The 13,507-nt window shown below is 37.2% G+C and overlaps 1 protein-coding gene across 1 annotated transcript in view; it reads right to left on the bottom strand.

Moving 5' to 3' along the window:
• The window catches only part of pdss2 (prenyl (decaprenyl) diphosphate synthase, subunit 2), a 44,225-nt gene that overhangs the window by 11,400 nt on the left and 19,318 nt on the right, over positions 1–13,507 (bottom strand). Inside the window, exon 3 of the mRNA XM_081350590.1 lies at positions 6,695–6,893. Within this exon, the coding sequence (XP_081206716.1) occupies positions 6,695–6,893 (199 nt within the window). The remainder of the gene's footprint in view (positions 1–6,694; positions 6,894–13,507) is intronic.

The raw sequence follows: 13,507 nt of genomic DNA, 5'->3' as shown, positions 1-13,507 counted from the left end.
ATGGCGAGTGCAGGGAGAAAATTGGCATATATATATTTCTTACTGATGATGAAACAACATTTTTTTTTTCAAAAGAGCTGTTTTTGCATATTAGTGAGTGTATACACAGTACTGGTAAAAGTTTGGGGTTAGTAAGATATTTTAATGTTTTTTAAAGAAGTCTCTTATGCTCACCAAGGCTACATTTTATTTGATAAAAAATACAGTAAACTTAAAATAACTGCTATTTGTACTTTTTGTTTTATTGATAATAATAATAATAAATGCTATAAATGTTCAAAACTAGTTGTGCAGCTTAATATTGTTGTGGAAACCACAATCCATTTTTTAAAGATTCTTTAATGAATAGAACAGCATTTACAGTACTGTGCAAAAGTCTTAGGCATGTTACAGAAAACGAAAAAACTGAGACAGACTAAATCCAGAAGAACTGGGGGAACGTCTCCGAGATGCTTGAAGAAACCTTCCTGCAAAGCTACAGTACTGTGAAAAGTACTGGCACTTGTGTTAAAATGCTGTAAAGTGAGAATGCTTTCAAAAATAAAATCACAAATTGAATTTATTTATGATTTAACTTCTATTAACTAATTCAAATCAATATATGGTGTAACAACCCTTTGCGTTTAAAACGGATTTTGTCCAGGTACACTTGCGCATCGTTGTTCAGGTAGCTTTGCAGGAAGGTTTCTTCAAGCATCTCGGAGACGTTCCCGCAGTTCTTCTGGATTTAGTCTGTCTCAGTTTTTTCTGTTTCTGTAACATGCCTAAGACTTTTGCACAGTACTTTAAATGCTGTTCTATTCATTAAAGAATCTTTAAAAAATGGATTGTGGTTTCCACAACAATATTAAGCAGCACAACTAGTTTCTTCATGTAATCACAGACGGACTCGATGATGGTGAGATCAGATCATCCTGGCTGTTGTCAGACTCCTTGTGCATACACAAATCTCACTGGATTATTACAATTAATGGCAAAAAGAATGTTTGGAAATGTAAACTGATATTTCCTACTGACACACTACAGCAAAAGATATAAATAACTGACTTAAAACCATTTTTTTTTTTTTGGGGGGGGGGGGGGGGGGGATATTAAAGGTCCCATGACATGCTACTTTTTGTAGGCTTTAATATAGGCCTTAGTGGTCTCTAGTACTGTATCTGAAATCTCTTTTCAAAAATTCAGCCTCGGTGCAGAATTATAGCCACTATAAGCCAGTCCCAGAATGAGCTTCCTTCCAACAGGCCGTTTCGGTGTCTGTAGCTTTAAATACTAATGAGGAGGATAAAGGCGGCGCAAGGTGGAGGGTGGGTGTGGCCTTGACCATCTTACGCAACGGTACCGGTCCGTGCATGTTTACGTTGGATATAGCAATGGCACGAAGACACGCAGTCGTTCAAGCATTTCAGTTTGACCCAGAATCTGATCCGGATGGAGAAGCAACAACTCAGCGGTTCCAGCAGGACATTTCCGAATGGTTAGTTTAAAATATTATGTCTGGATACGGTACTTTATTCGGATGGTTTACAGTTATTATCATGTAGCTAACGCTAACCTACTGTTGCTTTTTCATGAGAGATCTGTAACATCTGTAATTTATCTTATTACAATTACATCATCAAGCTCTGCGATCTTGAAATGCGGATATCGCGCGCGCCGTATAACCAACAGGAAAACGGTTATCCAAGTAACAAAGAAGTGTACAACACTCGCAGTGCCGGCCCGAGCCTTTTGGGGGCCCTAAGCAGAATTTGATTTGGGGGCCCCCTCCCACCACGCGGAGTCACCTGTGCTTGACGATTATTGACACAATGTCACTCTATAATGTTACATTATAAATTAATACAATGAGGTTATGTATTAATACAAAATAAATAGCCTACTTAATAAAAAATAGATACTTAAATAAAAATGTTTTAACTTTTTCTTTACTCTTTTACTAACTCTTTGAAACTTCTGAAAACAAACTGTCAAAAAACATATAAAAAAAAATTATTTGCAAAATATCCTCCAACGTTTTGCAACCCTTTGCAGTTTGAATGATGTCTTATATGAACATGACGGAGTATGTGTTTATGTTTCCACTGTTCGATCGCGTCCGCGCCTCACACACACACACACACACACACACACAACATAGGCTATTCCAGCACTGCAATCTTGACATCGCAGCCTGTTCGTTATAGCCGTAATAAAAAATAATAATAAAATAGTCAAACTAACCTATAAAAATTACACTGCTCTTTTTAAATAGTCAGTAGTAGCCTACAATTCGTACCATTCAGTGCTGCGTAGCCTAAGCACCGCTCCACTGTGATGTTTCCAAGCACATTTTTGCGCATGTGAAGAGAATGATTTTTTCCCTCGATATTGGATTTCAACCACATTTTTGCGCTTGTGAAGAGGATGATTTTTTCCCTCGATATTGGAACGTGGGTGAAGTACAAAGAAGCCTATAATAAATAATAGTTTACCATCCAAATCCATCGCGAATGTTGAAACATTTTGATTCTAATGAGAGAGATCCGCTTTCACTTTCGCTTTAAATTATTTCGTTTTGGCTTGTTTATAGTTATTTTTTTATTCTTGTTCTGTTCTGAATATCATTAAATTTAAAGGATAAATCATTGATCAAATCAAATTTGTGTGAAATGGCTTAACATTAGGCTACCGTGACTTTGCGCACGAATTTTCTATGCACGCGAGGTTATGCGCATATGACTCAAACACTGGCAGACACAGCAGCAGTTGTAGGCAGGTATATTGATCATGAAATCAGAATTTTCTTGTCTTGAATTATTAATCCATTCATTAATTTATGTCACTTGTTTAATTTAATTAGGCCTAATATGTAAAAAAAAAAAAAAAAAAAAAAAAAAAAAAAAAAAACTCGCTTGGGGGCCCCCTGGTGGCGAGGGGGCCCCAAGCAGCCGCTTAGTTCGCTTATGCCTCGGGCCGGCCCTGAACACTCGCGTTACAGTGTGTGTATTCACACACATAAACTGCATAGCTGCATAGCTAATGTGACAGCCACATTCTACGTGTAACAGTCTAGGCAACCATAAACAGTAAAGCAACACACTTATATCATTAGTTGACTTACTGTTCCGAGGTGTGTAGCTGAGCCAAAGAGAGTGATCCAGACTTTAGTTTCAGACGTCCAGCAAGCCCAGCTCTGTATTAACCCTTCGGTGTTCATTTGTACATCCAATTATTGAGCAATTATTATGCTTCGCTCGCTCAAAAGCCATGATATCTCTCGTGGACAAACTAAAATCGCGCGTGCGCGTTCCTACTTCTTAGCTCATTTTCTCATGGGCGGAAAATATTCTCTGGGCGGGCAAAGCAGAGACAGGGGAGGTAACATTCCTCCTTATAACGTCACAAGGAGGAGATTCAAGATCAGCGCGATTGAGCTTCCATTTTCTCAAAGGCAGAGAAAGATAGCAAAAGCTCGATTTACACCGATTGAAATTTCTAGAAACTTGGGGACCATATACAGGCTAGGGGAACTCATATTAATGTTAAAAAACTTCAGAAAGTGAAAATTTCATGTCATGGGACCTTTAACATGCCTAAGACTTTTGCACAGTACTGTATTTTAAATAGAATTATTTTTTAACTTTATAAATGCATTTACTGTCACTTTTTAACCATTTAATGCAGTCTTACATGTAAAAAAAAAAAAATCTCACTGACCCAAAACTTTCGAAACTTCATGTCGCCATCTGTCTGTAAAACTACACCTGTCACCTGGATTTTTATAAAATGTCACCGACTGCAGTAACATAAAACAAATAAAATGTATTAAATGTTTATTCAAAATTAAACAAAAGAAACCAAATCTTTAATCTGTAATTCTAATTCTTTAACTTAAATCCTTACACTAGTCTTGAGGCATCACGCTTGACCTCTAAAACAGGTGAGGAATTACCAATTTCAGCCACCAGGAGGTGCTATACAACACGCCAATACAAACTCCCAAACTCACTGTATTACTCCACATTATCTACCTAAAGAAGAGAGTGAATATTAAACACGCAGAGACAAAATCAGCAGTGAGTCCTGACTATAAGATGCCTGGCTGTCTGAATGCTGAGCTCCCCTTGAGAAAAAACACAGAATCTGTTCTTTATATTAGTCACCACAATCTGCTGATCAGCTCAATCCCCTGCAGTCATTTCCATGTCCACTCATGCACACATTAAAGTGAGTTCGAGTGTGCGTGCGTGTGTCTGAGGCTTCGCAGAAGGAAAAGAGTTTGTTTTCCTCCACGGGGAGAGCTGCATTCTAGAGCTGCACTTGGTGACAGATCCTGTCAGCGTTCTGCCGCTTAGTGCATCTGAGTGTGTCTGTGTGTATTACAGGAACAGAGAGAGAAGAAATGTTAGGGTTTCTAAGTGCAAATCCCCTTTTACTTAGTCTGTTAATATTATGATATGACAAGCACTATCCTCGAAAACAGTGAATCCCAACCAGGGGTACGTGTACTTTTTTGCTTTTGCGTTGTTAAATATCTATAAAACAGAAAAAAAAATACTTAAAAGGTTATATAATCATAAAAATGAATGGATTCGTTTGCCAACAATATGCCAAACAATATGAGAGAATACTAATTATAAATACACTACCGTTCGAAAGTTTGGGGTCAGTAGGTCTTTTTTGATTAATTAAATTGATCAGACTTTTACATAATTTGTTTTATAAAAAAATTCTTTCAAATGAATGCAGTTCTTTTGAACTTTCTGTTTGAAAAAGAAAAATGTATCACAGTTTCCACAAAAATATAAAGCAGCTCGACTGTTTTACACATTGATAACAATAAGAAATGTTACCTGAGCACTAAATCAGCCTATTATAATGATTTCTGAAGGATCATGTGACACTGAAGAATGGAGTAATGATGGCGAAAATTCATTTAAAAATTTATTAAAATAGAAAAAAGTTATTTTTAATTATAAGAATATTCCAGTTTTAGCATATTAGCAATATATATATATATATATTTTTTTTTTATCAAATAAATGCAGCCTCGGTGAGCATATGAGACTTCTTTTAAATACATAAAATCTTACAGACCCCAAACTTTCGATATTTTACATTCAAAATCCAATCATAAAAAAAATGTAGTTCAAAGCTAATTAAAAAACTGATAGTACCCCATATGTACTCAATATTTTGCATGCTATGTATTTTTAAACTTATTGGAGTAATGTGGTGTTAGCATAACAACATGCTAATGTTACACTATTGAAATAATTGGGTCGAGACTCCTGTGTGCTTCAGATACAGAGTGCTATTTGTACAACGCATGGAGTTGTTGCCTATGTAGAGCATTTCAAGTCAGTAACTTATGAGGGTTCATTTCAGTTTGAGCCGCTAGAATGAATGGAGCGTTAGAAGTAACACACTTCAGGTTATTTGAGCCATATCGATAGGGTCCAAAAGACAAAATAAATTGGGAAACAGCGCTCTAAGATGTATTCCACCATCACTTTACATCTGAACTGGCCGTTCATAATGCTGTATGATATTCAGAAAGATGTTCTAGTGAGACGCTGTAACCCTTAGTGGAGAGCTGGCCGCGTGCAGTTAGACGGTGCTTTGACTGCGACTCTAATTAGAGCTGGAGGAGAACACTGACACTTAATGAGGGGTGTAGGAGACGTATGCTCACACACACACTCACGCACACACATAGAGTGCAAGAGAATGTGGGAGAATATGCAAGTGTATGGAAATTAGCAAGAGAGGACAGCGTACAGCCTGGCGAACAAAGTCTTTGAGAACTGAAGTCAGAAGCCGGTGAAATGATTATCTTTTTCTCTCTTTTTCAGTGTTTTGCATAAAAACACAAATGTGATGAAAAAAAGAAGCTTACACCTCCAGCATGAAGAGATGTGACTGTTTATTTTTGGTAGAAAAATACCTGAAGTAAAATCTGACAAGGCTCTTAGTTGGAACATTTTTAATAGTAATACTTTTATTTTTAATCCTGAAAATGCACAAAACAAATTCAATTTTTTAGGGTTAGTGGTTATAATTATTTTTATATTGTAAAAAAATAACCAATTGAAATCTATGCCTTTGTCCTCATCTACACTACTATTCAAAAGTTTGGGGCCGGTAAGATTTTTAAATGATTTTGAAACCAGTCTCTTATGCTCACCAAGGCTGCATTGATTTGATTTGAATATACAACAGTGAAATATTATTAGAATTTAGAATTATTTCTATCTTAATATATTTAAAAATGTAATTTATTCCTGTGATGGCAAAGCTGAATTTTCAGCTTCATTACTCCAGTCTTCAGTGTCACATGATCCTTCAGAATGCTGATTTGCTGCTTCTTAGAAATCATGATGTAATTTTTTTCAGGATTTGAAATAACTTGGTTCAAAAGAGCAGTATTTATTTGAAATACAAAACACTTTTGTTCGATTGAATGCATCCTTGCTGAATAAAAGTATTACTTTATTTATTTTTTTAATCTTACTGACCCCAAACTTTTTAATGGTAGTGTAAATTGCTAAGAAAATGTGTTTGTACTGCTTACTTATGCACTTTTTTTTTTCTTTTCTTTTTTTACGATGGAGCAAACTCGAAGCAGGCTTTCTTTCATTACAGATTATGGTGTAAGTAAGCAATGGGAAAAAAAACCTGGAGTGGACTATTTACAGAACGTATTTAGTACCTTGGTGTCATTGAGCTGGGCCAATCCAGTGCATGCGTTCGCCAACAGGAAATCACCGCTCAGAACGGCCATCTTGTTCCCAAACTGCATGTCTTTGAGGGGGCCATCCGAGTTAGTCCACTCCTTCAGATTAACAATCCCACGATGCACCAGGAAGGCCGTGTGAATCAGCTCTGTGATCTCAGCCAAGTTTCGCTGACTGACAAAGAGAGAGAAAGAGAAATATTAAGAGATTAGATCTATAAACAGTCCAGATTCTATAGCACGCTTTAGCCCAAATGTTCTTCTGCAGAACAAATAACCCAGAGAGAGAGTGTGAAGTGTCCTGGTGACCATAATGCACTTCATAAACTACCAACTGCCACTGATTATCAGACGAGCCAGATTATCACAACGCCATCACACGGACGTTATAATCAAATGTTGATTTGGGTTCAGGACCACAATCAGCTTGAACCATTGAGGTCTCAGCGATAACCACCTTCCAGACACAAGAGAGAGACATTAGCACTGATGACCACTTACCCCTCCTTCAGAGCGGGAGACAGGGAAAGAAAAGAGGCTGAGAGAATGAAGAAAAAGCGTCTTTGATGAAGGGATTCTCTTCAGTTTGGCAGTGTGAGAGGAGCGCTGTGGCCTTTTCTGCTCACACACGCATCGACGCATGCAAGTGCTTGGGTAATTACAATGCTCTGCAATAATTCTTGTTGTCATTAAATGCTGTTCATTAATGGACCATCTCCTGAGCTCAATCATTCCTATTGTGCAGAGCGCTCTTGTTCACAAATCCGCTGATCCTGGTCAGATTCACTTCAGCTGACACGGGCGCATGTGCTGAGTAAATACTGATGTTGATGTGATTTACAATGACTGGGGAAACTCAAACATACTTTACAGAGGTGTAATTGTATGCATCCAGTATCTCAGGTCAAGAGTTTTAGAGTTTACTTGTCCTTTTTATCGATGTGAAGTGTCCACTTTTTGAAAATTAATATCCTGTTTACCACAGAAATGCATGTGATTATGGAAGTAAAATGTGTAGTGAGTGGCATTTCAAGTTAGAAGATGATTTCTAGATAAGGTTTGTGACCTCAGACCTTGAAAAAGTATCTATGGCTACATTCACGAGTGACACGGGTCATTTTATTAAATGAAAATTAAATTAAATACAAAAATTACATTAAATGAAAAAGTAAGACTAAATTAAAAAATAAAGAATTAAAAAATAGCACGAAATATACATATATTTTTATATATAGTGTGAAAAGCCCAATGTTACATCATTAATATGAAACAAATTAAAATAAAAAATGAAAGAATTAAAAATATTATGTTAACAATCCAAAACTCTTTCGTCTCTGTATTTATCACTGTAAAAAAATATATTCAAATTACAAAATGCAAAAAAATCGTATTAAATAAAAAAATAATAATAATACAGTATGAATTAATGTGGGTTTATCATAATCATAATCATTCACCATCATTGGCATGCTTAATTTCTATTAGGGTGGAAGACAATGAGTCCACAGAATGCCAATAATACAATTTCGGCCTTTTTCCGCCTCCTTGCCCCCGTTCTTAATTGATGTGTAATTTCACCGCAGCCTCCACGCAACATCAGGTTCATAATGATTGACTCCATTTATTTAATTCAGATTAACATGCCAAGTTTGACTCTTTTAATGGCACATTTAAAAATTCATGCTAATACCTTTAAAAAAAAAAGCTGCAATGTGAATGTAGCCAAGGAGTGTGCGTGTGTGTATGTGTGTGTGTGTGTCCTTCTCAGTCCCCTGTGGCCGCCAGCATTGAGTTGCTGATTTGATACTCATTAGTAAAAGTGATGCTATTTGTAAACAGCATTTTTTTGAACAAACAGTTTTTTTTTTTTTCATATACTCTTTGTCTCCTTCATCCTTGGACTGGCTGGAGTGTTTTGTGTGCAGACAGACGGATTTGACTCAAAATCTAATTTTCCCCCAAATCTGCAGCTATGCCGTCTACGTTTTTTTGAAGTCAGTGGGAGGAGCAGCACAGGGAGTATAAATAGCCTCAGAACTCAGTTGCATAGCAACCGATGCCATGGCGCAGAGGGGTTCCGCCCCCTGACACGCCCCCTTTCCCAGCTTGTTCCATTTTCTCTGCCAATTTAACCCTGAAGCACAGTCAAGCGTGTGCCTGCAAGCTCACAGCAGATCACCTTAGAGGTCAGGGTGTCAGCTGACCAAAAGCATCACTAAACCTGTCACACAGTATCTCAGCAGGTGATGTTTTAATGAAAGATCATGAAAGATTGCAAACTTATGAAACGAGTTCACCTCTTGACTCAAACACACACACAACACACACACACACACACACACACACACACACACACACACACACACACACACACACACACACACACACACACACACAGACACACACACACACACACAACCCTAGCACTAAATAAGACTTAATAAGACAGTTTGGCCTGCTCTATTCAGCATGTGTGTGACATACAGTATGTATTAAGTATATACTATATAGAAGTCTGGGGTCGGTACGATTATTTTTATTTTATTTATTTTTTGAAAGAAGTCTTTAATTTTAAATTTAATTGATCAACAATACAGTAAAAACAGTAATATTTTAAAATATCATTACAATTTAAAAGAACCATTTTCTATTTGAATCCATTTTAAAATGTAATTTATTCCTGTGATGGCAAAGCTGAATTTTCAGAATCATTACTCCAGTCTTCAGTCACATGATCCTTTAAAGATCATCATGTTTTGGGCATTTCAGAAACACTTTATTTTACAGTGTCCTTGTTACATGTACTTACCATAGTAATAACAGTAACTTATGCATAATTACATGCAACTAACCCTCAACCAAATCCAAATCCTACCCTAACCCGATAGTAGGTACATGTAGTTCATTAATATCACTCAATACTTAAATATATACACTGTAACAATAAAACCTTAAAATAAAGTGTAACCGAAATTTCATTTATATCTTGGTTTTTCCATCCAGCATTTTTATGTGGAATCCCAAAATTTGCATTCAGATATGTCAACGGAAAACCAAATGTTTCGCAAATGTCAGAACCACCTAAAAAGACAGACAGGATGCCATAATGTCTAATGATCTAAAACAAATTCAAGAAACCTTACCCGACAAACATTTAGTGACTACAATGCTTATTTTTAAAGCCAAAGTCTGCTGAACGTCACACGTGTTCCACAACATACCTCTAAAAGAAATATCGAGGAATTATTCAAACAGATGTCTCTCTCTGCGGAATGCACTTGTGCACGTATGCGATCAAACACACCCACTAACCATGAGCATTTCTGTCAAAAGAGAACACACACACTTACCATCCACCTGACATGCACACGCAACCACACAACACTGTGTGTGTGTGAGAGAAAGTGACTCGAAGGGACATTTTACAAATGCTGCATGTCAAGGAGGAGGAGAGCAGCACAGCAATTCATCCATCACCACCATCAAACACACCTCTAACCAGGAACGAGAGAGCGAAAGGTGTCATTGGAGGAAGGAGAGAAGGGGGGGAGTTGAAAGGAAAGAGAGACGACCGACAAAAAAAGAGAACAAACAGAAAGGGGGAGAGAAAAATCTCTAGTACATGTATGTGAGAAAGAGGTAACTATCACAGACATGTTTATTCTTTACTCACCCTCATGTTGTTTCAAACCATGTGACTTCCATTTTTGTATGTATATCATATTTGTTCAGACATGTACATCATATTTAAAGCCCCCTCTAGTTAACTGTTAACAGAATCACTGATTCATAGAGTTGAACAGGTCAGTCATTCAGAATCATTCATTGTGAAACAGATCAGCTGATTCATTTAAAGGCACAATATGTAACTTTTTTTGCTTTAAATATAGCAAAAATCGCTATATCTATGTTACATATTTTTTTTAGTTGTGTACTTACATTATCCCGACTGTTTCCAACAACTTTCAAACCAGAAGAAATTTGTAATTTAATTCGAGAAACGTCCCTTTTCTTTATTTCCGTTTTGTCGCCGTCTATGACGTCATATCCGTGTTGTCCCTGGTTTCCGCTCGTACTGCCATAGCAACCAGAGCCCTCTGATAGTAACCAAAGCGACAGACGTGGACCACTGTGTAGTTCGCAATGTCTATCTGCACGCTGTTGTTGTTTCGTTCAAACATTATGGACCATGGCAAGCAGACTTTGGATAAAAAAGGAGAACTAAAACGAGAATCAATATCAGCGCGGTGTTTTCGAGATGCCTAGAGCTCCACGTCCGAGACTTCGACCGCTCCTACATGTACTTTATTAAACAGGTGAGCACATTTACATAAAACTAATCAATGTTATATAGTTCAACAATGATAAAATGTTAGAATATGATCTGTATGTTATTCTAATGTTGATCTAGCTTACTGCTAGTCTCATACAGACAAACTAACATAAAACATAAATTTCAACACATTCAAATGCAGTTTAGTGTGATAGTGTAATGTTAGACCAAGTGACTGTGACTGTGACAACAGTGCTGCGTTACCTCACAAGTTTAATTTGTCTAATAAACTGACCTGTGAGTTGTAATTCTGCACTCGCGTGTAGTTCGGTAGAATGAAATGTCCATATTCCTTTTATATCCGCGGGACTCGCGTCGCGTGTGGAGCTGATAGCTGTCTTTCAGCAATCCCGAACTGCTTCATATCACAGTCATGATCAAAACATTGATGTATTCACTCATCCATAAACATTATTAGATCGGTCGGCTTGACGTTGACAAGATCCATAATTCTTAGCAAATGTTGCGTCATCAAACTACGCCTTTGTTATTGTAAAGAGGTTAGCGACCCCAAGCGACGAAAAATCCCCACCTCACCCTTTTTTAACACACACACACACACACACACACACACAAACACACACACTCACAATGGGTCAGCCCTGAGTATTACAAGTCTCAGGGCAACTACATCACCTTCTTGTTTCCATGACACCCACGTCCCAGCTGTGGAACTATGAGGTCACTTCCTGTTTGGAGGAAAACGTGGGGTTGTAGAAACAAGAGAACGAGGGGGAAAAAATATAGGAGTGTAGAGATTAGTGCCGGTCCCTCCTCTCGCTTGCTTTGACACTCTCTTTCCCCGCTCGGTGAGAGAGAAAGAGTTCATTCAGACAGCTTACACACACATACACATACACACATGCTGCCAAGTGCAACAGCCGTTTCTGGTAACTCCCTGGCACTGCAGCCAAAGGACTCGCACACACACACCAGCCTGTTTAGAGCAAGAGTCCTTCAGAGGCGCAGCGGTGGAAGTGGCTGCACGAGTGTGTGTGCTGCATGTGTGTTCATTTCGTGTCCTTAACTGGACATAATTTACCCCGCACGCCTTCATATCCTGTTTCCGATGATCTGTCTATTACACACGCACATGCAACAACATGGTGGTTACCATTTTCCAATAAACCTTATTCTCTACGAATTCAATGCAATGTTTTTAAAACAAAACAAGTCGTCTTTTTTGGAAGAGGAAGCGGCTACATTTCTTATTGGCCTCAGGTGAAATGTGAACCTCATCGTCTCGGAAATAAAATCTTCAGGAGCCTATAGCGTTCTATGTGTCCAAATGAAAAACCTCTCTAAACCTGATGCCCAGATACCAGTTAATGATACGTTGTGATAAAAATTATTATTAACCTCTCTCCACCTTTCGCACCAACGAACACACACAAGTGACCACTTGTACACTGACATCAAATACTTTTGGGAAGTTGACATGTCCTGCGGTGTGACATGATATACTCCTAAAACTGACATAGTATACTGTATCTAAAAGACAGCGGTCTGTAAAACAAAATAATTGGCATATGATATTAAATTGTCTATATTAAAATAGAGCTAGAACTAAAACCACAACCAATGAGTTGCAGTTTGAAGATCCTTCATCAGGGTGTGGATTTCAGCAGGCAAACTTTATTTAAAGAGTTGAAGACAACTTTAACAAACAGTGTCTGCTGAAATATAATACCCACAAGTGTGTTAGATTTATTCCAGAGACTGCAAAGTCTTCTCCACAGAACAGCAGACGTGGTAACTGCATATTTTTTGATTGCTTAAACAACATTTTCCAATACTTTTGTATGACCTTTCTTGACCTTGAAAGACTGCATGGAATACTTGCATTTACAAATGCATTTCTCACAAGACCAGACAAAGACTAATACATGAAATAAAAGTCATTGAAACTCTTTAATTTGTTTTATGCTTTATAACATCTGGCTTTTATGGCTGATACAGTATGATATAGTGAGAATATGGAGGAAAAAATACCTCAAGTTTACCCAGAGACCCAAACTAAGAGAAAATATGCAATTTGATGCAGATGTTGTTATTTACAGTGTCAAAAAGAAAGATGAAATTCTTATAGCTTGTAAAGGGAATCAATGAGATGTTTGTAACAGTATAGCAGACTACATACATTAAATGCATATAAATATCAGTTGTCCAGATTTCATCTTAAAATATTACTAACAATATAAAAGTTATTCTTACATTTACTTTATAAAAATCAAGATTTTACAGGGAAAAGACACACCACGATCTGAAGGCGAGCATCTTTAGAAATATCTAAAAATTGTGTGCGACAGGTTTATAATTTAGAGGACTTAAAAATTAATGTATCTATAGATATGATACAGCAGGTTTATTAGGGTTAAAAATGGAAATTAGTGTTCAAAGTCTATGAACTTGAAAACTTGAAATGTCCATACATAACAAACTGCATATACTTTTCT

The sequence above is a fragment of the Scardinius erythrophthalmus genome (assembly GCF_964197995.2).
Source record: "Scardinius erythrophthalmus genome assembly, chromosome: 21".
Taxonomy (NCBI): domain Eukaryota; kingdom Metazoa; phylum Chordata; class Actinopteri; order Cypriniformes; family Leuciscidae; genus Scardinius; species Scardinius erythrophthalmus.
The sequence above is the reverse complement of the archived record's forward strand: the minus strand, read 5'-3'. Positions and strand labels throughout refer to the sequence as shown.